General features: G+C 40.6%; 1 protein-coding gene and 1 pseudogene across 1 annotated transcript in view; one reads left to right on the forward strand and one right to left on the reverse strand.

The window, feature by feature from the left end:
• Positions 1-25,033, forward strand: part of RAB3GAP1 (RAB3 GTPase activating protein catalytic subunit 1) — a 115,207-nt gene that overhangs the window by 16,616 nt on the left and 73,558 nt on the right. Inside the window, exons 4-5 of the mRNA XM_062185999.1 lie at positions 6,815-6,947; positions 13,108-13,186. Of these exons, the coding sequence (XP_062041983.1) occupies positions 6,815-6,947; positions 13,108-13,186 (212 nt within the window). The remainder of the gene's footprint in view (positions 1-6,814; positions 6,948-13,107; positions 13,187-25,033) is intronic.
• LOC133767449 (zinc finger CCHC-type and RNA-binding motif-containing protein 1-like) lies at positions 8,988-11,627 on the reverse strand (annotated as a pseudogene).

The raw sequence follows: 25,033 nt of genomic DNA on the forward strand, positions 1-25,033 counted from the left end.
TTTACCTGCTGTGCCACAATGCTAGTCCCATGGGATGCAGGCAACTTAAGCAGCAGCCTAACTGCTGTGTCAGATGGATGCCTGCAGCCTGTATCTTTGGCTTTTTTTGTTTAATGTAGTTTTTTTTGTTTTGTTTTGTTTTAAAATTTATGTATTTATTTGAAAGACAGAGTTAGAAAAAGCAAAAGGCAGAGAGAAAGAGATGTCTTCTATCTGCTGGTTCACTCCCCAAATGGTCTCACTAGCCAGGGCTGGGCCAGGCCAAAACCAGGAGCTTCGTCCAGTTTGCATGGGTGGCAGTGGCCCAAGCACTTGGGCCATCTTCTGCTTTCTCAGGTGCATTAATAGGGAGCTGGATTGAAGGTGGAGCAGCTTGGACTTGAACTCGCACTCTATGGGATGCTGGTGTTACAGGAGGTGGCTTAACCCACTGCACCCCAATGTTCAGTCCCTTAACATTTTTTTTTCAAGATTTTATTTATTTATTTGAGAGGTAGAGTTACAGAGAGGGAGAGACAGAGAAAGGTTGTCCTTCTGCTGGTTTATCCTCAAGTGGCTGCACAGGCCAGAACTGAGCCAATCTGAAGCCAGGAGCTTCTTTGGGGTCTTCCATGTGGGTGAGGGGCCCAAGCATGAGGGCCATCTTCTATTGCTTTGCCAGATCGTAAGCAGAGAGCTGGATTGGAAGAGGAGCAGCCATGACATCAGGTGGTCCCCATATGGAATGCCAGTGCCCCAGGCGGAGCCTTAGCCTATTACCCCACAGTGCCAGACCCCCCTTAACATGTTTTAAAAATTTATTTGTGTGAAAAGGGTGTTGTAGAGCAGCAGTTAAGCCCATGCTTGTGGTTCCCGCTTCCCATATTGGAGTGCCCAGGTTTAAGTTACTTCCAGTCCAGCTCCCTGCTAATGCTCACACACACACAGAATCTTCCATCTTTTGATCACTCCCCAAATGGCTGAACAGCAGGTCTGAGCCAGGCTGAAGCCAATAACCAGGAACTCCATCATTCTGGTCTTCCACATGGGTGGCAGAGAGCCCACGTAGTTGGGCCATCTTCTGTCTTTTCAGACACATTTGCAGGAGGCTGGAACAGAAGCAGGGCTGCTGGGACTCAAACTGGCACTCTGATATGGGATGCCAGGATTGCAAGCAGAAGCTCAGCCTGCTGTGTCACATTGGTCCCTCGAATTATCTTTTTTAAAATTAAGTCAGAATTAGAGGGAGACACAGAGAGAGAGATCGTCCATCTGATGATTCATTCTCCAGATGGCCAGCCCAGCCAGGGATGTGTCAGGCAGGAGCTTCATCTGGGTCTCCTAGGTGGGTGGGAGGGACGGAAACACTTGAGGGACGGAAACACTTGGACCATCTGCTTTTCCCAAGCCATTAGCGGGCAGCTGGCTGAGAAGTGGAGCAGCCAGGAGACAAACTGGCTCTCATAAGGGATGCTAAGCCACAATGTTGGCTCTCATAATTAATCATCTTCTTAACTTACATGCCTCTTGATAAATACAAGTTTTATTATAATGAAGTTCATTTTTCTCAATTTTTAATTTCATTGTCAATGCTTTTTTTAATACTGGTAAAAGCTGTGCCTCTCAAGATATTCAAGATCCCATGATACTCAGTGTTTTTTTCCATATGAGTACCTAGGTTAATTTCAGGACCATTTGTTGAAAAGACCATCTTTTTTCTTCCACTGAATTCTAGTGACATCTCCGTTGTAAAATCAAGTATAAGTTTGGGTGTATGAGAGTGCTTTGAAAATTTCCTGGATAATGGAATTAAAGAGAAGTTTGCTTTGGTGCAAAAAAAATTTTTTTAAGGTTTTTTTTTTTTTTTTTGAGAGGCAGCATTATACACAGAGAGAGAGAGAGAGAGAGAGAGAGAGAGAGATCTTCCATCTGCTGATTCACTCCCCAAATGGTTGCAGCAACCATGCCTGGGCCAGGCTGGAGCCAGAAGCCAGGGTCTTTTTCCCTGTCTCCCACGTGGGTGCAGGGGCCCAAGGACTTGGGCCATCCTCTGCTGCTTTCCATGGTGCATTAGCAGGGAGCTGCAGCAGCTGAGACTCAAACCAGCGTCCGTATGGGATGCCAACATTGCAGGCCATGGCTTAACACACTACACTGCAGCACTGGCCCCTGATGTAAAAATTTAGATATGTTTGCAAACTGTTTTCATAGTACACATTTCTATGAAGTTTTGAAGAGCTGTCTTACCTCTGGACTCTTGTTATATATTATTGATCTTAGGATCAATACTACACTGTCTCAGTCACTGCAAAAATAAGTTTTCAAATCAGGTGATATACTCATCAAGATTTTTAGATATTCCTTGTCCTTTGGATTTTCGTATTAGTTTTAGAATCAGCTTGTCAGTATCTACAAATGACTGCTTGAATCTGGATTGGGTTAGTGTTGAGTTTCTAGGTCAACTTGGGGAAAATTGACATCTGTGTATTTTATTTGACAGGCAGAAAGTGTGGGGGAGGAGGGAGAGAGAAAGAGGGGAAGGGAGGTAGGTATCTTGATCAGTTACTTAATTTCCCAGATGCCCACAACAACCAGGTGTGGGCCAGGCCAAAGCCAGGAGCCTGGAATTCAGTCTTGGTCTTCCATTGGGTGGTAGGGACCTCTGGTACTCTAGCCATCATCTGTTGCCTCTCAATGATAAGCTTTAACAGGAAACTGGATCACAAGTTGGGGAGATTAGAGTCGAACCAGAAACTCTGATATGGGAAACAAGTGCTCCAAGCAATGTCTAGATTGCTGTACCAGCCCCCACCCCAAGAGAACTGACATCTTATCAGTGATGTATCTTTTAATCCTTGCACATGATTTAATGTTTCATAACAGTGTTTTCAATTATTTTTAAGTAGAATTCTTGCTCATTTTTTATTAAGTTTATTCCTAAATATTTGGGTTTTTGTGGTAAGAGTGAATTTTTTTTTTAATTTTCACATTCCAAATGTTTGTTGTTAGTATATTAAGACCACAGATTGCTTTTGTGTATGACACAACTTTGAAAACTCAATTTTAGTGATTTTTTGACAGATACCTTTAGATATTCTATGTACATAATCAGGTAATCTCTGAATAGTTTTATTTTTTCCAACTTGTATGTTTCCTTTTATTATCTTGTTGAAGCCTTCAGAAATTTTTTTTATTGTTAATTATTAGGTTAATTTTGATGAACTAGAACTGCATATCTGGTTCTAATAGTAAATTTATTGTGTACTGGAATTTGGTTTCAAATGACTTTTATAATGGATTAAAGGAAGGATATAAGAATGATGTTTCTTGGCTAAGTTAAATTATCTTTATAAATCTCGATACAGAACCTGGATGCATTCTCTTTATTGAATACAACCAAATCTTCCTAAAAATAGCTGTTGGTAAGGTTGATAGCAATACTCAAAATTCAAGATTATAGTCAGATAATATCTGTATATCACTTAAAAAGAACATTTCACCGGCGCCGTGGCTCAACAGGCTAATCCTCCGCCTTGCGGCGCCGGCACACCGGGTTCTAGTCCCGGTCGGGGCACCGGATTCTGTCCCGGTTGCCCCTCTTCCAGGCCAGCTCTCTGCTGTGGCCAGGGAGTGCAGTGGAGGATAGCCCAAGTGTTTGGGCTCTGCACCCCATGGGAGACCAGGATAAGCACCTGGCTCCTGCCATCGGAACAGCGCGGTGCGCCGGCCGCAGCGCGCTACCGCGGCGGCCATTGGAGGGTGAACCAACGGCAAAAGGAAGACCTTTCTCTCTGTCTCTCTCTCTCACTGTCCACTCTGCCTGTCAAAAAAAAAATAAAAATAAAAAAAAAAATAAAATAAAAAAATAAAAAAAAAAGAACATTTCATCTTTCCTGCAAACTTGAAAAAGGGAATTATTTCCCACAGTTTGGACTTCGCTTTCCATAGTTTTAGTCTTAACTGCTGTATATTGGATATTCCTCCTAACCTGTGTTAGCCTATACCAAAGGTATATGCTTTAATTTAACACAGGTTAGCTTCATTCAAGAAAGCACATAAAAATTATGATTTTGATATATATCACATATGGCTATTCTAATAAATAGATTACTGTGTGATGAAATTACATAAAGTACCCTTAGGACATTTAAAGTGTTTTAACTTAATTCACAATTATAAATACCTTGCCAGGGGCAGTGTAAAACATTCAGGTATTATATATTAGGTACAGTGGTGAAAACATTTAAAAAATAATCAGTAGCCTACAGAATCATTGCTTATTATGCATTTTTCCATCTAATTGGGAATATGTTGTTGCCAAGTTGCTTGGTTGGTGTTTCCTGCCTCATAGTGGTACTATGTTGTAATGACTGTTTACCTCTGCAGTGGAAAGAATAGCTGTGGGAGATTAGAGGCCACTCTGGGGATATATATATATATATGTAGAGAGAGAGAGAGCAAGAGAGCGAGCGCTTCTATCCACTGGTTCATTTCCCAAATGGCCACAACTGCCAGGGCTGGACCAGGCCAAAGCCAGAGCCAGGAGCTTCTTGTGGGTCTCCCGTGTGGGTGCAGACACCCAAACACTTGGACCATTTTCCACTGCTTTCCCAGGCACATTAGCAGGGAGTTGAATCAAAAGTGGAGCATCTGGGACTCTAACCGGCAGCACCCATATGGGATGCCAGTGCTGCAGGCTTCAGCTTTAACTCACTGAGCCACAGTGCCAGCCCCTACAGAATGCTTCTTTATGAAGTAGTTTCTGGTGTTGAATTATGTTGTGAGCTGTTAATATATAATGATGTTATCAGAGTTGAGATTTTCAAAATAAAAGTATGTTTTATTGCTATGTATTTTCTGATTTTAAAATTTATAAAATATAATCTTTTCAGTTAATGGTAGGGAGTCAAGGGTTAGCCTAGAAATTAAGAGACCTGTGTTCCATTCTGGGGTATCTGAGTTCAATTCCCAGCTCTGGCTTCTGACTCTAGCCTCTGGTTAATGCCAATCTTTGGAGGCAGAGGTGATGGCTCATGTCATTGAGTCACTGCCACCCACCTGGCAGATTTGGATTGAATTCTGGATTCCCAGCTTCAGCCAGGCAGGGCCCAGCCCTAACTGTTGCTGGCATTTTGGGGAGTGAACAAGCAGATGGGAGCTTTCTCTGAAAAACTTTTAAAAAGTAACATATTGGGACTGGCGTTGTGGCGCAGTAGGTAAAGCTGCCGCCTGCAGTGCTGGCATCCCATATGGGTGCCGATTTGAGTCCCGGCTGCTCCACTTACAATCCAGCTCTCTGCTATGGCCTGAGAAAGCAGTAGAAAATGGCCCAAGTGCTTGGGCCCCTGCACCCACATGGGAGACCCAGAAGAAGCCCCAGGCTTCGGATCAGTCCAGTTCCTGCCGTTGCGGCCATTTGGGAAGTGAAGCATAGGATGGAAGACCTCTCTTTCTCTGCCTCTGCCTTTCTGAAACTCTGCCTTTCAAATAAGTAAAAAATAAATATTAAAAAAAGTAACATTGATTCTGCTATTGGTAGAGAGATTTTGAGGTTTTTGGTTTGCTTTCTTAATTTGAGAGGCACCCGGAGAGAATGCTCCCATCTGGAGGTTCAATTCCAAAATGCCTGCAGTAGCCAGGGCTCTCACTTGAATGGTGGAAACTGGAAGACTGGAGCTGTTACCATTACCTCCCAGGGTCTGCATTAGCTGGAAGCTGCAGTCAGGAGCTGCGGCAAGGTATCAAATCTATGTACTCCAGTTTGGAACATAGATGTCTTAACTACTAGGCTGAAGACCCACACTGGTAGAGGCTTTTGTTTGCATGTGAAGAGGTAAGGAATTTACTGTGGTTTTATAAAGAGACTCATCTCACAATAAAATTACTCGAAGATTACAATTTTTGTAAGTTAGTTGGTAGTTAATATTGTAGGGGAATTTTCTTTTTAAAAAATCACTGTGGGGGCCAGTGCTATGGTGCAGTAGGCTAAGCCTCTACCTGTGGTGCCAGCATCCCATATGGGTGCTGGTTAGTGTCCCAGCTGCTACTCTTCTGATCCAGCTCTCTGTTAATGGCCTGGGAAAGCAGTGGAAGAGGGCCCAAGTGCTTGGGTCCTCACACCTACCTGGGAGACCTGGAAGAAGACCTGGCTCCTGGATTCATATTGTTTCAGTTCCTGTTGTTGTGGCCATTTGGGGAATGAACCAGCAGATGCAAGACCTTTCTCTGTGTCTCTCCCTCTCTGCAACTCTGTCTCTCAAATAAATAAATAGAATCTTTTTAAAAAAATATTTTATTTGAAAGAGTTACACAGAGAGAGAAGGAGAGGCAGAGAGAGAGGGTGGGGTAGGTCTTCCATTTCACTGGATCACTCCCTAGTTGGCCGCAACGGCTGGAGCTGTGCTGATCTGAAGCCAGGAGCCAGGAGCCTCTTCTGGGTCTCCCACATGGGTGCAGGGGCCCAAGGACTTGGGCCATCTTCTACTGCTTTCCCAGGGCATAGCAGAGAGCTGGATCGGAAAGAGGAGCAGCTGGGACTTGAACCGGCGCCCATATGAGATGCTGGCACTGCAGGCGGTGGCTTTACCTGCTATGCCACAGCACTGGCCCCCCCCCCCCCTTTTTTTTTAAATCATTGTGAGAAAACCTTTATAAAGTAAGTTCATCTTGGTTTTGTTCACTTAGGTGTTTTTCTTTGTCTTTTATTATGTGGAGGATGACTATGAGTTGAAACTTTTAGATTAATGGACAGAAAAAGGGGGAAAAATACCTTGTGGTTAATAAACTTAATTATGACTTTTGAGTAAGGTGGATATTTTTCTATTGTTAAATACAGGGAATATTCACTTCTGGCATATGGGAAGAGAAATCAGATGAAATTTCCTTTGCTGACTTCAGATTCTCAGTCACTCATCATTATCTTGTACAAGAGTCTACTGATAAAGATGGAAAGGACGAATTACCAGAAGGTAAGTTTTTGTTACATATTTTTAAAAATCTTGACTTGGTTATAATTTTGAATTAGGAATTTATTAATACAGTAGTATCTGCTGGAAATATTTTATAATATGCAGCTAATTTTTTCATCTGTGAAGCAGAGAAGAATCACAGCACCATTCACTTGAAAATTAATTAAGTCAGTGTGAATTATTGGGTTCCTAACATGTGCTAGGTGTGTGCTAAGCCTTATCGCACTCAAACTATATTCAAGTATGGTAGATAGGATCTGTATGTAACAGTAATGGGAGATAGAAAATGATAAATGGCATCCCAAGGCTAATAATATGGTACTGGAGTTCAGAGGAAAAAAGATCCATTTTAATTGAGAAAGATCAGAGAAAGTTTTATGGAGAATTAAGCAGGGAACCTGAGCTTTGAAGGATTACAAATAAAGAGAGATTTTCTGTTGATTAGACAGACCGTGGGAGTTTTCCTGCCACTCATGTGCAGTTGATGGTTCCTGCTTCAATCTGGATTGAGTTCCTGGCTCCCGACTCCTGGCTTTAGCCCTTTAGGCTGTGGCAGGTATTTGGAGAAAGAGCCATCAGATGGAAGCTTCTACCCTTATGTCTAGCTGTCTCTCTCTCTGCCTCTCAAATAAATTAAAACAGTCTGGCTACATTGCATAGCAGGTAGAGCTGCCATCTGTAATGCTGGCATCCCTTCTGGGCCCTAGTTCAAGTCCCAGCTAATCCACTTCCGATCCAGCTACCTGCTGATGGCCTGTGAAGGCAGCATAGGATGGCCCAATGCCTGGGCCCCTGCACTAACGTGGGAGACCCGGAGGAGGCTTCTGCCTCTTGGTTTCTGATTAGGTCGTTTCCGGCCATGGGCATTTGGGGAGTGAACCAGCAGATGGAAGATTCTCTCTCTCTCTAACAGTGCATTTCAAATAAATAAATGAATCTTGTAAAAAAAATTTTTAGGGGCCAGCGCCGTGGCTGACTTGGTTAATCCTCCACCTGCAGCGCTGGCATCCCATATGGGTGCCAGGTTCTAGTCCCGGTTGCTCCTCTTCCAGTCCAGCTCTCTGCTGTGGCCCGGGAGGGCAGTGGAGGATAGCCCAAGTGCTTGTGCCCCTGCACTCACATGGGAGACCAGGAAGAAACACCTGGATCCTGGCTTTGGGTCGGTGCAGCCGGCTGTTGTGGCCCTTTGGGGAGTGAACCAATGGAAGGAGGACCTTTCTCTCTCTCTCTGTCTCTCTCTCTCTCTCTGTAACTCTGTCAAATTAAAAAAAAATTTTTTTTAAGAACCAAGTACCTTTCAAAAATAAAATTTAAATTTTTTTCTTTTAAAAAAGTTTATTAACATTTATGAAGTTTTTCTAGTATTAAATTTCAGAAGTCATGTAAACCAACCAGACATGAATAAAGTTTTATAATAAACATCTCAAATAAATAACTTTAATATCTTCTTCTCATGTGATGACAACAGTATTACTATAATAGTATTTTCTTATTTTTATTAAAATTTACCTTTCTCAAGATTATTACTAGCAAATTCTGATTTTTAGTACAGTATGTATATCTTATTTGAAATACTTGGGACCAGAATTACTTTGGATTCCAGGCTTTATTGGATTCTGGATTATTTGCATATACATAATGAAATATCTTATAGGACCTGAGTCTAAATACTTCATTTATGTTTTATATAAGCTTTATATACATAGCCTAAAGGTGCTTTTGTACAGTATATGTAGTATTGTTGTACATGAAGCAGGAATTCCATGATGTGGGACATCCTACTTGGGACATTATGTTGGCATTCAAAATTTCAGATTTTGTAGTGTTTCACATTTCAGATTAGGGATGCTCAAAGTGTACTGTACAAAGGCAAGATGGAAACATATTTTGTACTTCTATATTCTCTTGAACTGTTTTCTAGCAAAAGAACTATTTGGTATTAATTGTTCTTATGCTTTATTTCTAAAAGTAACCTTAGTCCTCAGCTGAACTTTGTGCTCCAAGGCTTTTTTATTTTAAGGGTATTTACATAATATAATTTTAATCACTAAGCTATTCCTCATCATTGAAATAACTGTTTTTCTTTATCCTCAGGCATCTTGAGTCATCTGATATTGAGGGGTGTCCTGAACTGGGTTTCCATTTTTTTGTTCTTCAGTTTTGGCTTGCTGGAAGCATATGGCCTGGCAGATGCCATCCAGAGCAGGGTCTTCTCCTTCATCTTCTGTTTGTTCTGCTTCCTCAATTTCTTCTGGCTCAGGAATTTCATTCCTTCCTTCTTTCCTTCCGTCCGTCCGTCCGTCCATCTCTCTCTCTGTCTTTCAAGGATCACATTCTCAAAGCATATTTTTAGGACAGGCATAACTTAAGTATCTTCTTTCCCCACATTCATAACACTTGGATTTATCAAAGAAATTTCTTCTTTGGATGAACTCAGCTGCTCTTCCATTCATTGTCAGTAGCATTGCTTGCCTTTATCACTCTCCCAAATAAGAATTTGTTGTTTATTGCCCTGGTGCAGTTGTGTGCAGAGTCTTTATCCAAACACAAAATGAATGCAATTCCTTTACTCTTCCTGGTATCTTTCATTATTGTAACATGTAACTTCAACATTCTTGGAAAATATCCAGTATAAGACATTGTTTGTCAGTGGAAAAGGCAAGTTAGACACATACAGTTTGCTCTTATTTGGGGCCAGTCCACCACTCAACTTCTTCACATGGGATGGCACCGTATTAGCCCTCTGCCCAAATCGCTTCTCAGCCTTTTGGCTAAGATCAAGTGTAGCCCTTGGCCCAGCTGGCTCACTCCTGATTCCTCCTGCCCACTCACTGTGGCCTGGGCATCTTGGGTCCTGGCAGGAGCAGGCACTGAGAACACCAAAACTCTAGCTTTTCTACTGACTAGTTCCTTGGCCTTTCTAAACTTGTGTTACCTCATCTGTAAAATGAAGTAATACTACCTAGAGGGTTAATGCAAAGATTTAATGAGGTGTTTATCTCATGACCCATGTCAGGTATGCAATAGGTGGTACTTAAAATTATCACTAGGTCATATCATCCAGAATCATCTGTCCTTTGATACACTAGAGTATAACAGTTAAGTTATTGAATAAATGTGAATTTCAGAGATGTGAATCATATACCCTTCCTTATTCGCTCAGAAAATAAGTAGCCTAATGTATTTTAAAGTTTTCTTGATTAAAGCAGGTTATTGTTTGTAGTCATTTGACTGAAATATCTATGCCTTTTCCTGTGTAGGAATGACATTATCTTTTCTGTTATTTACTTTTTACAAACAAAACAATAGATAATGTCTGCATTCAGATTCACAAAATAGGACTGGTAACATTAACCATGCATACACATGCAAAATATATTTATTGAGCAAAATAAAATTATCAAACTAGATAAGGGGAAGAGGGAAGTATGTATAATTGTTGAGGCGTCTGATAATAACCTAGGAATTTCCATGCCCAGTTGTCTGCTTCTTAATGAAGGAAACTGTTCAAGGTGGAGAAGCTTTAAGGGACATTAATTTGAGGAAAGGGCATACATCAGGGTATACCTGTTGTAGTAAGAAGGCTTTGAATAATTTCTTTCTTTTTTTTTTTTTTTAAAGATATTTTATTTTATTTGAGAGGTAGAGTTACAGACAGTGAGAGGGAGAGACAGAGAGGTCTTCCCTCCATTGGTTCACTCCCCAGATGGCCGCAACGGCCGGAACTGCCCCGACCTGAAGCCAGGAGCCAGGAGCTTCCTCTGGGTCTCCAACACGGGTGCAGGGGCCCAAGGACCGAGGCCATCCTCCACTGCTTTCCCAGGCCATAGCAGAGAGCTGGACTGGAAGAGGAGCAGTCAGGGCTGGAATCAGCGCCCATATGGGATGCCGGCACTGTAGGCGGAGGACTAACCTACTGTGCCACGGTGCTGGCCCCTAGAATCATTATTTCTAACATGAACATACGAAGGGGACTGTGGTAGAAGATGAATGATAGTTAAGGTACTGTTACATGTGTGTGGACTGTGCAGGTCACTTTTAATTTGGTTGTGATTAAGCCGTAGCCAGTGTAGTAAGTTACAACCAAAGTTCCACATTAAAAACTATTATCAGAGATCTGAATATTTGAGCACTAATCTTTTATTGGAGTTGCTTATTGCTTTTGGTTAAGTAGAGCATGAAGTCTCTAGTGTTTTCTTATATACTCTTAGAAAATTCACAAAATAAATATTTGCTAAGCACTTAAAGCTGTACAACAAAACAAAATCTTTTTTATGAATACATTTTTATGCTTTGAATTTATGGATTTTTGAGTGTACGTAATGATCATTGATGTTAGTGTCTTCTTATGGATAGCAGTTCAAGTGCTTAAAGATATATTGGTTAGATTTGAGAAGCTGGGTAGAGATTTTACAAGAATATTTAAAATGTCCAGAGAGCCATAAAAAGCTAGCTGAGGGATGTAATATGGAGGTTACAGATCTCTATGTATATTTTTGTTTTAATTTTACTTAAGGTATACAAACTTCATGGATTTCATATATGCAAATTTAGGAATATAGTGATTCTTCTCGCTCTTCCCTCCCTCTCGCCTACATTTCCACCCTTTTTCCTCTTCCCTCTCCTATTCCCAATCTTACCATTTACAAAAGATCTATTTCCAGTTAACCTTATATTCATAAGACTAACCCTACACTAAGTAAAGAGTTCAACAAATAGTATGAAGAGAAAAAAAACACACACTGTTCCTCAACAGTAGAGACAAGGGCTATTCAAAATCATATCTCAAAGCATCAGTTTTACTCCGATATATTGCCTTTTAGGTACTCCATTAGTTACCACAGATCAGAAAAAACATGGTGTGTGTCTTTTGGGACTGGTTTATTTCACTAAGGATAATGGTTTCCAGTTGTATCCATTTTATTGCAAATGACGGGGTTTCATTTTTTTTTTTTTACACAACTGGGAAGTATTCCATAGTGTGTATATATCATAATTTCTTTATCCAGTCTTCAGTTGATATATATCTGGGTTGATTCCATATCTTAGCTATTGTGAATTGAGTTGCAATAAATGTGGGAGTACAGATTATTTTTTCCATATGCTGATTTCTTTTCTCTCTAATTTTTTTTTAAAGATTTATTTATTTATTTGAAAAGACTTACACAGAGAGAGAGAAGGAGAGGCAGAGAGAGAGAGAGGTCTTCATTTCGCTGGTTCACTCCACAATTGGCCACCATGGCTGGAGCTGCACCAATCCAAAGCCAGGAGTCTCCCACACAGGTGCAGGGGCCAAAGCACTTGGGCCAGCTTCTACTGCCTTCCCAGGCCATAGCAGAGAGCTGGATCTTCTGTAGAGCAGCCAGGACTCGAACCAGTGCACATATGGGATGCCGGCACTGCAGGTGGCAGCTTTACCTGCTACACCACAGCACTGGATCCTTCTATGTAATTTTGAAGTAGGGACAAGGGCAAACCAAAGAGAACAGATTAAACAGGCTTTCCAGTCAAGATGAGTTTGAGTTGATATCAAAGCAATTTAATATGCAGATAGGAGAGATGTATCTTTTTTATAGGCTGGCTTTGTTTGAAAGGAGGAGAGAGAAGACCTCTCTCCTCAATTCGTTTTCTTTTTTAACTTCTAGTAGAGCATTTGAGTTCATCACTGAGATTTCACTTTGTTTTTTAAAGAAAGTTTACCTAATTTCGTTATTTGAAAGGCAGAGAGAAAGATTGATTGACTGATTTTTCCATTCAGTGATTCACTCCCCAGCTATCTACAACAGCTACGTCTGGACCAGGCCAACCGCAGGAACGTGGAACTCATTCTAGGTTTCCCTCATGGTGGCAGGGACCCAAAGAGTTGAGCCATCACTTGCTGCCTCCCAGAGTGAGAACTAGCAGGAAACTGGATCAGAAGTGGAACCAGAATTCAGAACCACAAACTCTGCTATAGGATCTGGGTGTCTCAAGTAGCATCTTAACATTTGCGCCTCATGGCTACCTATCCCCAAATCTTAAAGCTAGCCCTAGATGTAAATCTTTAAGTTATTGCAAAAACTACATGAGCTAGCAAGACCTGTGTTTTCTCAAAGCATGTTATAAAATTCTGCCTTAAAATGGACATAAACTAACTTTTCATTATCAAATGGTTTTGTAGATGTTATTCCACAGTCTATGCAGGATTTGCTGTGTATGAATAATGACTTTCCTCCAAGAGCGCATTGCCTGGTAAGATGGTATGTATGCATTTTATTCAGATATCTTTCAGTATGTATGTCAGGGAGCCCTAACTTTCCCCAGGTTCAGTGAGTTGCTAGGAGAACTCTCAGCATATAATTATACTTACAGCTGATGTTTTATAGCAACAGGATGCAAAGCAAAATTGGCAGAGGAAAAAGGCACATGAGGCAATGTCCAGAGGGAGTCCTTTCCTAATGGAGTCATACAGGTATACTCAGTTCCTTCAGCAACAAGTTATGACAACACATGTGAAACCTTGTCAATCAAGGAAGCATGTAAGATGCTTAGCCCATGAAGTGTTGCATTGAAGGCTGGTTATGTGGATATCCTCTGACTGGCAGAAGGAAATTCCAGATTGCAAGTAGGAAAGAATGTACTTAGCTTAAGACATATTATTTACATGAACAGTAAAGACACAGTGAGTAACTTTGATCAGTCCTAGGTATGTTAGGAATCCTCCCCACATCTGCATTCCCAGGTGCCAGCCAGGAACCAACCTTGCAAGCAAGTTTTTCTAAGGATAGCTGTCATAGGCCTGCTCTTTACTCTCTTCCGCACAGTATATTTAATAATCTAAGGTAGTACAGTACCTAACTACTAGCATGGAACACTTAAATATCATAGGAAACTTAATATACGTTGTTGGAAATTGAAATGTTGATATTGGTTATGAGATAAAAACTCATGTTTAAATTATAAACATGATATATTAATGTAAGACATGTATAACATTTAAAAGTCTTTTTGATATTTTTCAGTTATTCAAAGGATAATTTTGGAGGAGACCCCAATGTTAAAACATGCCACACTAAAATGTCCTTAATATGAATATAAGGTTAAGACAGGAGACTGAGTTAATGGAATTTTACATATGGAACTTAAATTATTCCGTTGATGCAAGTTGATCTTTTGTTTTTTTTTTTTTTTCCCCCTTTTTTTTTTTTTTTTTTGACAGGCAGAGTGGATAGTGAGAGAGAGACAGAGAGAAAGGTCTTCCTTTTTGCCGTTGGTTCACCCTCCAATGGCTGCTGTGACCGGCGCATCGCGCTGATCCGAAGCCAGGAGCCGGGTGCTTCTTCTGGTCTCCCATGCGGGTGCAGGGCCCAAGGACTTGGGCCATCCTCCACTGCACTCCCAGGCCATAGCAGAGAGCTGGCCTGGAAGAGGGGCAACCGGGATAGAATCCGGCGCCCCAACCGGGACTAGAACCCGGTGTGCCGGCGCCGCAAGGCGGAGGATTAGCCTGTTAAGCCACGGCGCCGGCCTGATCTTTTGGTTTTTTACCAAAAGGTTAATTTAATTAAAACCAATTAGGTTAATTCTAATTGAGGGGAAAATTATACCATGTTTTTTCTTTTTTTAAAATTTGATTTTTAAAAAAAATTTGATTTTTATTACTATAGGAAATGAACTGTGTATCACATTAAAAATTATTTTCAAAAACATACACTGAATAATATTTTTAAAACTGTGAACTTAAGCAACTTAAAAAGGAATTTAATATTTTAAATAACTCATGTAATCCTTCCAGATTCTCTTCTGATTTTTAAGGATATACATACATTTAATATGACTGAATATATCAGAAGACAGCATAACATCAAACATCATAGGCTTTGCCTGCATTCATTCAACATTTTTTTGAATAGATATTTTTCAGCCAGACATTAAAATATACAAATTTAAGTTTAGTTCCTAGCTGTATACTTACTATCCTTGCAACTTTGGGAAGTTTGTTTCAATGTTGGTGAAGTCAGAATAATAAATAATATGCACCTTTTGGGTAGTTTTGAAGATTGAGTACAATAATGGGACATATAACAGGTTTCTCAAAGTCTGAATACTATTATATGATTTTTGTTGAACTTTATAATATATATTTCCAAAGCTGTTGGCAATAATCCATGTCTTTCAAGAGCATGTCCTCAGTGACCTAAGGACTTCCCACTATGCTTCACCTCCTAAATATCAAAATTGTGTTAAGTTTCTACCCTCTTAATACTTAACGACTTTGGAGTCTAAAACCTTACATACATTAGGTGGCTGAATTGTATTCAGGTAATAGCATACAGTAAGTGTATCTTTAACTTTATAAGAAATTGTCAAAAAAAGATTTCTAGAGCAGCTGTATCGTTTTGTATTCCCACCAAAATGTATGAGAGTTCTCATTGTTTTACATCCTCATGAGCTTCCTTGATGTTAGTATATTTAATTTTAGCGATTCTAAGGTGTGTCATGGTATCTCATCATAATTTTGACTTGGATCTTGAACATCTTTCATGTGTTTATTTGCATATTTATGGTGAATTATCTATTTAAATCTTTTGTAAACATTTTAACTTTTTGTCTTACTGTTGAGTTTTTTTTTTTTAAAGATTTATTTTATTTTATTTGAAATGTAGAGTCACAGAGAGAGATACAGAGTGAGAGATCTTCCATCCACTGGTTCACTCCCAAAATGTCCACAGTGGCCCAGGCTGGGCCAGGCCAATGTCAGGAACCAGGAACTTTTTCCGGGTCTCCCACGAGGGTGCAGTGGCCCAAATACCTGGGCTGTCTTCCATTGCTTTCCCAGGCAAATTAGCAGGGAAATGGATAGGAAGTGGAACAGCTGGGACTCGAACTGTTGCCCACATGGGATGTTGGTATTACAAGTGGCAGTTTAACTTGCTATACTACAACACCAGCCCCTTACTGTTGAGTTTTGAGAGTTTTTATATTCTAGGTATACATACTTTTTAGAATGTTTGACTTGCAGGTATTTTCTCCTGGACTGTGGCTTATCTCTTCATCCTCTTAGCATTGTCTTTTCCAGAATAAATTTAAGTGGATCATATTTTTGGTGCCAATTTGCAAAACTTTTTTTTTTAAAGTTTCTTTTTAATTTTGTTATAATTGAAGTTTCAAAAAAGTTGCAGAGACACAGATTGTGCCGATGTATCCTTTACCAGTTTCGCTTGCTGTTCACCGATTGTATTACCATGGTACATGTGTCAATACTGAGGAACCTATCTTGATATTCTATTTATTGCTTAACTTTTTTAAACTAATTTTTGCACTAATACTCATTTTCTGTTCCAGGGCAGAGGCCAAGATACCACATTATTATTATTTTTTTTCTTTTTTTTGACAGGCAGAGTGGATAGTGAGAGAGAGACAGAGAGAAAGGTCTTCCTTTTTGCCGTTGGTTCACCCTCCAATGGCCGCTGTGACCGGCACATCGCGCTGATCCGAAGCCAGGAGCCAGGTGCTTCTCCTGGTCTCCCATGCGGGTGCAGGGCCCAAGGACTTGGGCCATCCTCCACTGCACTCCCAGGCCATAGCAGAGAGCTGGCCTGGAAGAGGGGCAACCGGGATAGAATCTGTCACCCCAACCGGGACTAGAACCCGGTGTGCCGGTGCCGCAAGGCAGAAGATTAGCCTGTTAAGCCACGGCGCTGGCCTGGATACCACATTATGTTTACTCATTATGTCTCCTTAGTCTCTGGTCTGTGAAAGTTTCTCAGACTTTCCTTGTTTTTCATTACCTTGATTGCTTTAAGATACTGGATATTTCATAGAATCTGTCTTAATTTGGGTTTTTCGTATTTTCCTTATACTTAGACGCTAATTGTGGGTTCACCAACGTGAAGTGCCCTTTCCATCATGATATTAATTTTGATAATCTGGGGAATTCTTCCATGTTTTATTCTAAAAGTTTTACACTTTATACTTAGATCTATTACCTTTTTCATAAAGTATGAGGCTTAGGTCAAGGTTCTTCTTTTTTTTTTTATCTTTTATTGAATGAATATAAATTTCCAAAGTACAGCTTATGGATTACAATGGCTCCCCCCCCCCCATAACTTCCCAACACCTGCAACCCTCCCCTTTCCCGCTCCCTCTCCCCTTCCATTCACATGAATGTTCAGTTTTCCCAACACTATTTGTTGAAAAGAATATTCATTCTTGGGGCCGTCACTGTGGCGCAGTGGGTTAAAGCCCTGGCCTGAAGTGCTGGCATCCCATATGGGCGCTGGTTCTAGTCCTGGCTGCTTCTCTTCCCATCCAGCTCTCAGCTATGGCCTGGGAAAGCAGTAGAGGATGGCCCGGGTCCTTGGGCCCCTGCACCCGTGTGGGAGACCCAGAAGAGGCTCTTGGCTTCTTACTTTGGATCAGCGCAGTTCTGGCCGTAGTGGTCATCTGGGGAGTAAACTAGCGAATGGAAGACCTCTCTCTGTCTCTACCTCCCTGTAACTCTGTCTTTCAAATAAATCTACAAAAAAAAAAAAAAAAAGATATTCATTCTCTATTGAATTACTTTTAAACCTTTCTCAAAAATCATTCAGCCATAATTGTGTGGGTGTATGTCTGCCTGCTGTTGGTTTCTGTAATTTTATTCCAAATCTTTAAAGTAGTGATACTTCTAGCTTTCTCCTTTTCAAAATTCTTTTGGCTATTCTAGTTCTTTCATCTTTCCATTTCCATTTTAGAATTGGTTTATAGATATTTAAAAAATCTTGCTGGAATTTCATTTGGACTTGCCTTAAATCTGTCAATCAGTTTGTGAAGAACTGACATCTCTACCATGGTGATTGTTCTTTTTGTGAACATGCTAGATCTCTCAGTTATTTAAATCTTCTTTGATTTAATTCATCAGTGTCTTACGTTTTTTAGCATTCAGATCCTATAAATGTTTTGTTAGATTTACACTTAATCATTGATTCCTTTAAAGTAGCTATTATAATGGTATTATTTTTTTAAAAATTTATTTCCGGTTGGTTGCTAGTGTGTAGGAATCTGACTTGTGTGTCTTGACTTTATGTTCTTTGGCCTTGCAAAACTTATTTGTTAGTTCTAAAAGGAATTTTATAGTTTTTATGGGTTTCTCTGTGTAAACAAGTTGTGTTGTATGTGAATAGTTTTAATTCTTCCTTCTCTTCTCTGTGTCTCTTATTTTTTTAACACTGGCCAGTGCTTCTGATAAAATGTTTAATAGGAGTAGTGAGTATAGATGACTCTGTCTTGTTCCTGATCTCAGGGGAAAGCATTTAGTCTTTTACCATTAAATATGATGTTAGCTTTAAGTTTTTTTGTAGATGCCCTTCATCAGGTCGAGATATTGTCTATTCTTTGCAGAGAGTTTTTATCATGAAAGGATCTTGCATTTTATCAAATGCTTTTTCTGTTTATATTGATATGATTATTTTTTTCTTTAGATTTTAGTATGACTTTAGTGATTGATTTTTATATATCTAACCAGCTTTTGCATTCCCCACTTTTTCTTTGCAGTTTGTGATTGTGTATATATGTATATATTGCTGAACTTGGTGAGCTATTTTGTTGAGGGCTTTTTTGTCTGTGTTTGTGAGTGAGTAATACTGATCTATTGTTCTGTTTTCTCATACTTCGGTTTTAGTATAAAAGTAAGGCTGACCCCATAATATGAGTCAGGATGTCTTTTGTTTGCTATTTTCTGAAAGAGGTTATGTAAAACTTATGTTACCTTTTTAAATTGTTTGGTAGAATTTGCTGTTGAAGTTGTCAGGCCCTGCAGTTGTCATTTTGTTGAGACAGTCCCTGCCAAAGTCCAGGCTTTAAGTAGGGCTACAGTTCCAGTTCCTAGCCTCATGTATATCTATATTCCTTATAGGTGGTTCAAAATGTTACAGTCTTTGCATGACTTGGATTGATAGGAAATTGCACATAGATAACACTTGAGCAAATCTAAAGGAAGTTAGGATATTTAAGTTATATAATAGACTGGTAACATCCAAAAGTTATGCAGCTTCCTAGTCCCAGTGTCTTATAAGCAAGACCATACTTGTAGATATGTGTGATATTGTGCTTCTGGAAGTATAGTTTCCAGGCCTGGCCTTATTTATTGTGAGGTTGAGACACTCTTTTTTAATTTATTTTTAAAATTTATTTTAATGATAGAGAGATGGACATATCTCATCTGATGGTTCATTTCCCAAGTCCCTGCAAACAGCTTGAGGCTGGGCCAGGCCAAAGCTAGTAGCTAGGAATTCAATCCATGTCTCCCATGTAGGAAGTAGAGATCCAGGTACTTGAGTCATCAGCTGCTGCCTCCCAGGGTGTGCATTTGCAGGAATCTATTGTTGGAAGCAGAGCCAGGACTTGAACCCAGGCACCCTGATAGGGGCTGTATGCATGCTAAGTGACATACTTTTTTTTTTTTTTTTTTAAGATTTATTTTATTTATTTGAAGCAAAGTTTCAGAGAGAGAGAGAGAGGGAGGGAGAGACAGAGGTTGTCCATCCACTGGTTCACTCTCCAAATGGCCACAACAGCCGGGACTGGGCCAGGCTGGAGTGAGGAGCCAGGAGCTTCATCAAAGTCTCCAGTGTGTGTGCAGGGGCCCAAGCACTTGGGCCATCTTCCAGTGCTTTCCCAGGCTATTAGCAGGGAGCTGGATTGGAAGAGGAGCAGCTGGGACTCAAACTGGTGCCCATATGGGATGCTGGTGCTGCAGGTGGAGGCTGAACTCGCTGTGCCACAGTGCTGGCCTCCTAATTGATGTTTTAACTAAGTGAGGCCAAAAGCCCATCCTGTGCAACATTCTTGAACATAGCCTAATATGCACATCTGGCAAAGACCCCTACCCTAAACTGTACACCTCATCAATCTCAGAGTTGTATAATCGACCTTATGACAACTAGGCTAAAATATATGGTATTTTCAGAAATAAACAGACTTCTGAATAAACAGCATAGTTTTACAGACATCCCTGTGAGGGAGTCATACTAAGAATATTTTAGCTGCCAAAAGACTGATCCTGTAAAACCCTATCTCCTAGTCCCTACCTGTTGGAGTCTGCATGTAAAGCTGATAATTACTGGGGATTCTTCAGAGTTCTGTCTTTCAGTTTCCTCTATGTTTCTGTCACTTAGAAGTCTCCTGTGCATTCTTTCAAATTCAGCCCTGTATTTTAAAGACATTGTCATATTTGATCAGGTACTTCTGTGTGTTTTCAGAGAAGTAGAATCTGCCTCATGTCAGTCCTATTGTGAAAACTTCTGGTTCTTTCCTCATTTAATCTTTCTTAAAGATTAGACAGCCAACAACCAGGCGTTTGAGAATTGTTTGAAAATTAAGCTTATTGAAAGTATATAGATTATCTTTCATTCAAGAAACATTATTTTTAAAGTCTTTACTGCAAACCAGGCACTGGGATACCAAAGATAAAATATGGCCCTAGCCTCAGTCAACTCTGTGATTAGTAGGGGTACAGATTTGGGAACAGACAGTAGCAACACTGTGTAATAAACACTCCAAAGGGCACAGTGTTTGATACATACTCATAGGGAGTACCCCTAATTCAGACAGAGCAGGTCAGTAAGATCTTTGAAGGTGAGTTGATATCTGAACTCTAAAAGACAATGGAAAGTAAACTAGGTGATGGTAGGTACAAAGATAAGTGAGGCAGGAGAGAATTAGAGGTGGATGAAGCCTAACTTGAAATCTTGAAATAATTTGATAAGCCTAGATAATAGCAGTAGCAGATTGGGAATGGCAAATGATTAGCACTTTGATCCTGTATTTGAATATTTTAAGCCTGATGTTAACTGGCATATTAAGAGGATTTTATACTTGTTCATAGAATATTTAAATTATAATTATAATAAATTTCATAAAATTGCCAAGGATACAAATTACCTATGTTTCTTAGCTTCTGAAAAATAGCATACATAGAGGTTTTTACCAGTATTTTCTTTTTTAATGAATACCCTTTTTACTTATTTAAAGAGAACAGATTTCATGTATTTCACATATATAGGTTTTTTTTCCTAAAAAAAAAAAAAAATATTTATTTATTTACTTGAAAGGCAGAGTTACAAGGAGGCAGAGACAGAGAAGGGAGTGTGGGGGGTCTTCCCTCCACTGGTTCACTCCTAAAATGACTGCAGATGGCCAAAGCTGGGCCTATCCAACGCCAAGAGCTTGGAGCTTCTTCCAGGTCTCCCATTTGTGTGCAGGAGCCATCTTCTGCTGCTTTCCCAGGCTATAGCAGAGAGCTGGATTGGAAGTGGAGCAGCCAAGGCTCAAACCGATACCCATGTGGAATGCCAGCACTGCAGGTGGCAGCTTTACCCGCTGTGCTACAGTGCTGACTCCTCATATATACAGTTTTTTTTCTTCTTCAAGATTTACTTATTTATTTGAAAGGCAGAGTTACACAGAGAGGAGAGGCAGAGAGAGAGAGGTCCTCCATCCACTGGTTCACTCCCAAATTGGCCGCAATGGCCGGAGTTGCGCCGATCCAAAGCCAGGAGCCAGGAGCTTCTTCTGGGTCTCCCACACGGGTGCAGCGGCCCAAGGACTTGGGCCATCCTCCACTGGTTTCCCAGGCCACAGCAGAGAGCTGGACCGGAATTGGAGCAGCTGGGACTCGAACCGGCGCCCATTTGGGATGCCAGCACTGCAGGTGGTGGCCTCACCGCTACACCACAGTGCCGGCCCCTTGTATAGTTTTAAGAACATAATACTTCCCACCCACCCTCTTCCTTCCTTTCTTATTTTTCTTTTATTTTTTGTGATGACATAATCTCAATTTACTTTATAATCACAAGTTTAATCAGCTTTTTTTAAAAAAGTAAAGACAGTGTAAACTGAGATATAAAGTTGAAAATGCATGACCACAAGAATTTGTGGATGCTCTTTCCCCAGATAGAATCTATATTAAGTTTTGCACTGGGCTGAATGAAAATTAAGAGGGTTTGAGTGTATTTGAAAGGAAATAAAGGCAGATCAAATGAGACCAAGAGACCAGGGCTGCCTCTACTGCAAATTTCTTTCTTTTCAAGGAGCAGTGTACTAGATTACTGGATTATTAGATGTACTAGATCAGACTGCAGCAGCAAGCAGCCCCCAATCTCAGTGACTGAGACAGTACAACTAAACTTGGGGTGGCAGATGTTTGGCACAGCAGATCGGATGCTGCTGGGCATGCCCACATCCCATATTGGAATGTCTGGATTTCCAATACAGTTTCCTGCTTCCTGTTAATGTTAACCCTTGGAGGCAGCAGATGATAACTCAAGTACATTGGTCCTTGCCACCCTCTTGGATTAAGACTTGGATTAAGTTCCTGGCTCCTGGCCTCAGCCTGGCCCAGCCCTGTCATTGCAGGCATTTTGGGAGTGAACCAGCAGCAGATGGAAGATCTCTTTTTGTCTCTATGCCTCTCTTCCTTTCCAGTAAGTTTTAAAAATAAGATTTTGTTAAAAGTATTTATTTATTCATTTGAAAGGCAGAGTTAGAGGGAGAGGGGGAGGGTGATTGAGATCTTCCATCTGCTAGCTTACTCCCCAAATGACTGCATTGGCTGGAGCTGGGCTGATCCAAAGCCAGCAGCTGCATCTGGGTCTTCCACGTGGGTGCCAGGGCCCACATACTTGGGCTGTCCTCCATTGTCTTTCCAAGTACATTAGCAGGGAGCTGGATCATAAGCAGAGCAGTCAAGACTTCAACCGGCGCCAACATGGGATGCTGGCACCAGAACCAAACACAGAATTAAACTTAATGTAATACTAAAGCAACAACAGTGAAAATTTGAAAACCATTATATAAAATTAGATTTATAAATTCAGATTTATCTCTGTATAATTAGTATAAGTTGACCTTGTCAGAATGAGATAAGTTAATATATCATTAACATATTTTCAAATCAAACTTTCAGAAACAGATTTTGGAATTTATGTCAAATGCTCAATTTTGTTAGTTCATATGTGTTGATATGCATCTATCTTTTTAGTTTTTTTTAAATGAAGTACGTGCCAGCTTAACTTTTTAAAGGATGTTTTATGAAAGTGGTCTTTAAAAGATAATATCACTTTATTGTCATGATATGACTTAGTAGAATCTCTATCTCCCTATATACCCATCCTTTCAAAACCTAATGGTTGTTTCTCAAAGCTTTTATTAGGGATTTATTTGATTGGTATTTCTTAAAATTATATAAATAGACATAGACTTTAGTCTTAACAGACATTTATGCCTACATGTAAATTCATGAGACCACTTTTGAGTGAGATTTTAATAGGATTGTGTGAGAGGCAGGATGATTACTCCCTAACCCCAAGAGATGTCCACATCCTAAATTCCAGATCCTCTGAATATAGGTTAAATCACAAGAAGGAATGAAGGCAGCAGATAAAATTAAAGTTGTTAATCAACTGACCTTATGATAGGGAGATTTATCCAGGATTATCTGGGTTGACTCAGTTTATTCCAAATAGTTCTTAAGTCAAAGAGACAAGAGCAGGCATCTGACCTAGCAGTTATGATGCTGGTTATGATGCCCACATCCCATATCAGAGTGCCTAAGTTTGGTTCCTGGCTCTAGTACCCAATCACAGCTTCATGCCTTAGTAGATGCCAGGAGGCATCAAGTAATAAGTTCAAGTAATTGATTCCTTGTCACCCACATGGGAGGCTCAGATTGAGTTCCTGGGTCTGTATTCCAGCCTGGCACAGCCTTTGCATTGCAGGCATTTGAAGAGTGAACCAGTGGACAGAAGCTCTCATTTTCTGTCTCTGTATCTCTTTCCCTCTCTTTCTCTGCATCTTGAATATATATATTATATAGTTTTTAAAGTCGGAGAAAGAGGGGACCGGTGCTGTGGTGCAGTGGGTTAAAGCCCTGGCCTGCAGTGCTGGCATCCCATATGGGCACTGGTTCAAGTCCTGGCTGTTCAACTTCTGATCCAGCTCCCTGCTAGTGCACCTGGGAAAGCAGTGGAAGATAGCCCAAGTCCTTTGGCCTTTGCACCCTTGTGGGAGACCCAGAAGAAGTTCCTGGCTCCTGGCTTTGGGTCCGCTCAGCTCCAGCTATTGCATCCATTTGGGGAGTGAGTCAGCAGGTGGAAGACCTTTCTCTTTCTCTCTGTCTCTACTTCTCTCTGTAATTTTGTATTTCAAATGAATAAAATAAATATTTAAAAAAATATAGAAGAAAGAGGCGAGTATATAGCAAGAGTGATATGATAGGAAAATTCAGCTTTGTGTTGTTTTGAAGTTGGAAGAGAGCTGCCAGCCAATGAATGAGAGCAGTGTCTAAAAATTACTAAAGTGAGTGCATCAGTTGTGATACAGCAAGTTAAGCTGTGCAGGGATGCCTAGACTGCATATTGGAGTGTTCAAGTACTTGTACTTCACTTCCCACCCAGCTTCTTGCTAATGTTCCTGGGTGGCAGCAGAAAATGACTTCAGTTCTTGGGCCCCTGCAGCCCATGCAGGAGACCCAGATGGAGTTCTGGGTTCCTGGGTTGACTGTTGTGGGCATTTGGAGAATGAACCGTAGATACGGGACCTCTCTGTTTCTGTCTCTTCTCTGTGTGTCACTATGACTTTCAAGTAGATAAACATTTATAATGAAACAAAAACTAGACAGGCATGGAATGAATTCTCTCCTAGAGCTTTGTTGATTTAGGCCTAGTGACACCCATGTCAGATCTCTGACCTACAGAACTTTAGGTTGATAAATTCGTGTCTCTCTCTCTCTTTTTTATTTAAAGGTTTATTTATTTTATTTGAAAGGTGGAGTTACAGAGAGGCACAGAGAGAGAGAGAGAGAGAGAGAGAGAGAGAGAGAGAGAGAAGTCTTCCATCTGCTGGTCCACACCCCAAATGGCCACAACAGCCAGAGCAGGGCCAGTCCAAAGCCAGGAGCTTCTTCTGGGTCTCCCATGCCAGCACTGGGGCCCAAGCACTTGGGTCATCTTCCACTGCTTTCTCAGGCCATACTCGAACTGGCTCCTAGGATGGATGCTGGCACTGCAGGCAGCAGCTTTATCTGCTGCACCACAGCACTGGCCCTAAATTTGTTGTGTGTTTAAGTA

The sequence above is a fragment of the Lepus europaeus genome, chromosome 1 (genome assembly GCF_033115175.1).
Source record: "Lepus europaeus isolate LE1 chromosome 1, mLepTim1.pri, whole genome shotgun sequence".
Lineage (NCBI taxonomy): Eukaryota > Metazoa > Chordata > Mammalia > Lagomorpha > Leporidae > Lepus > Lepus europaeus.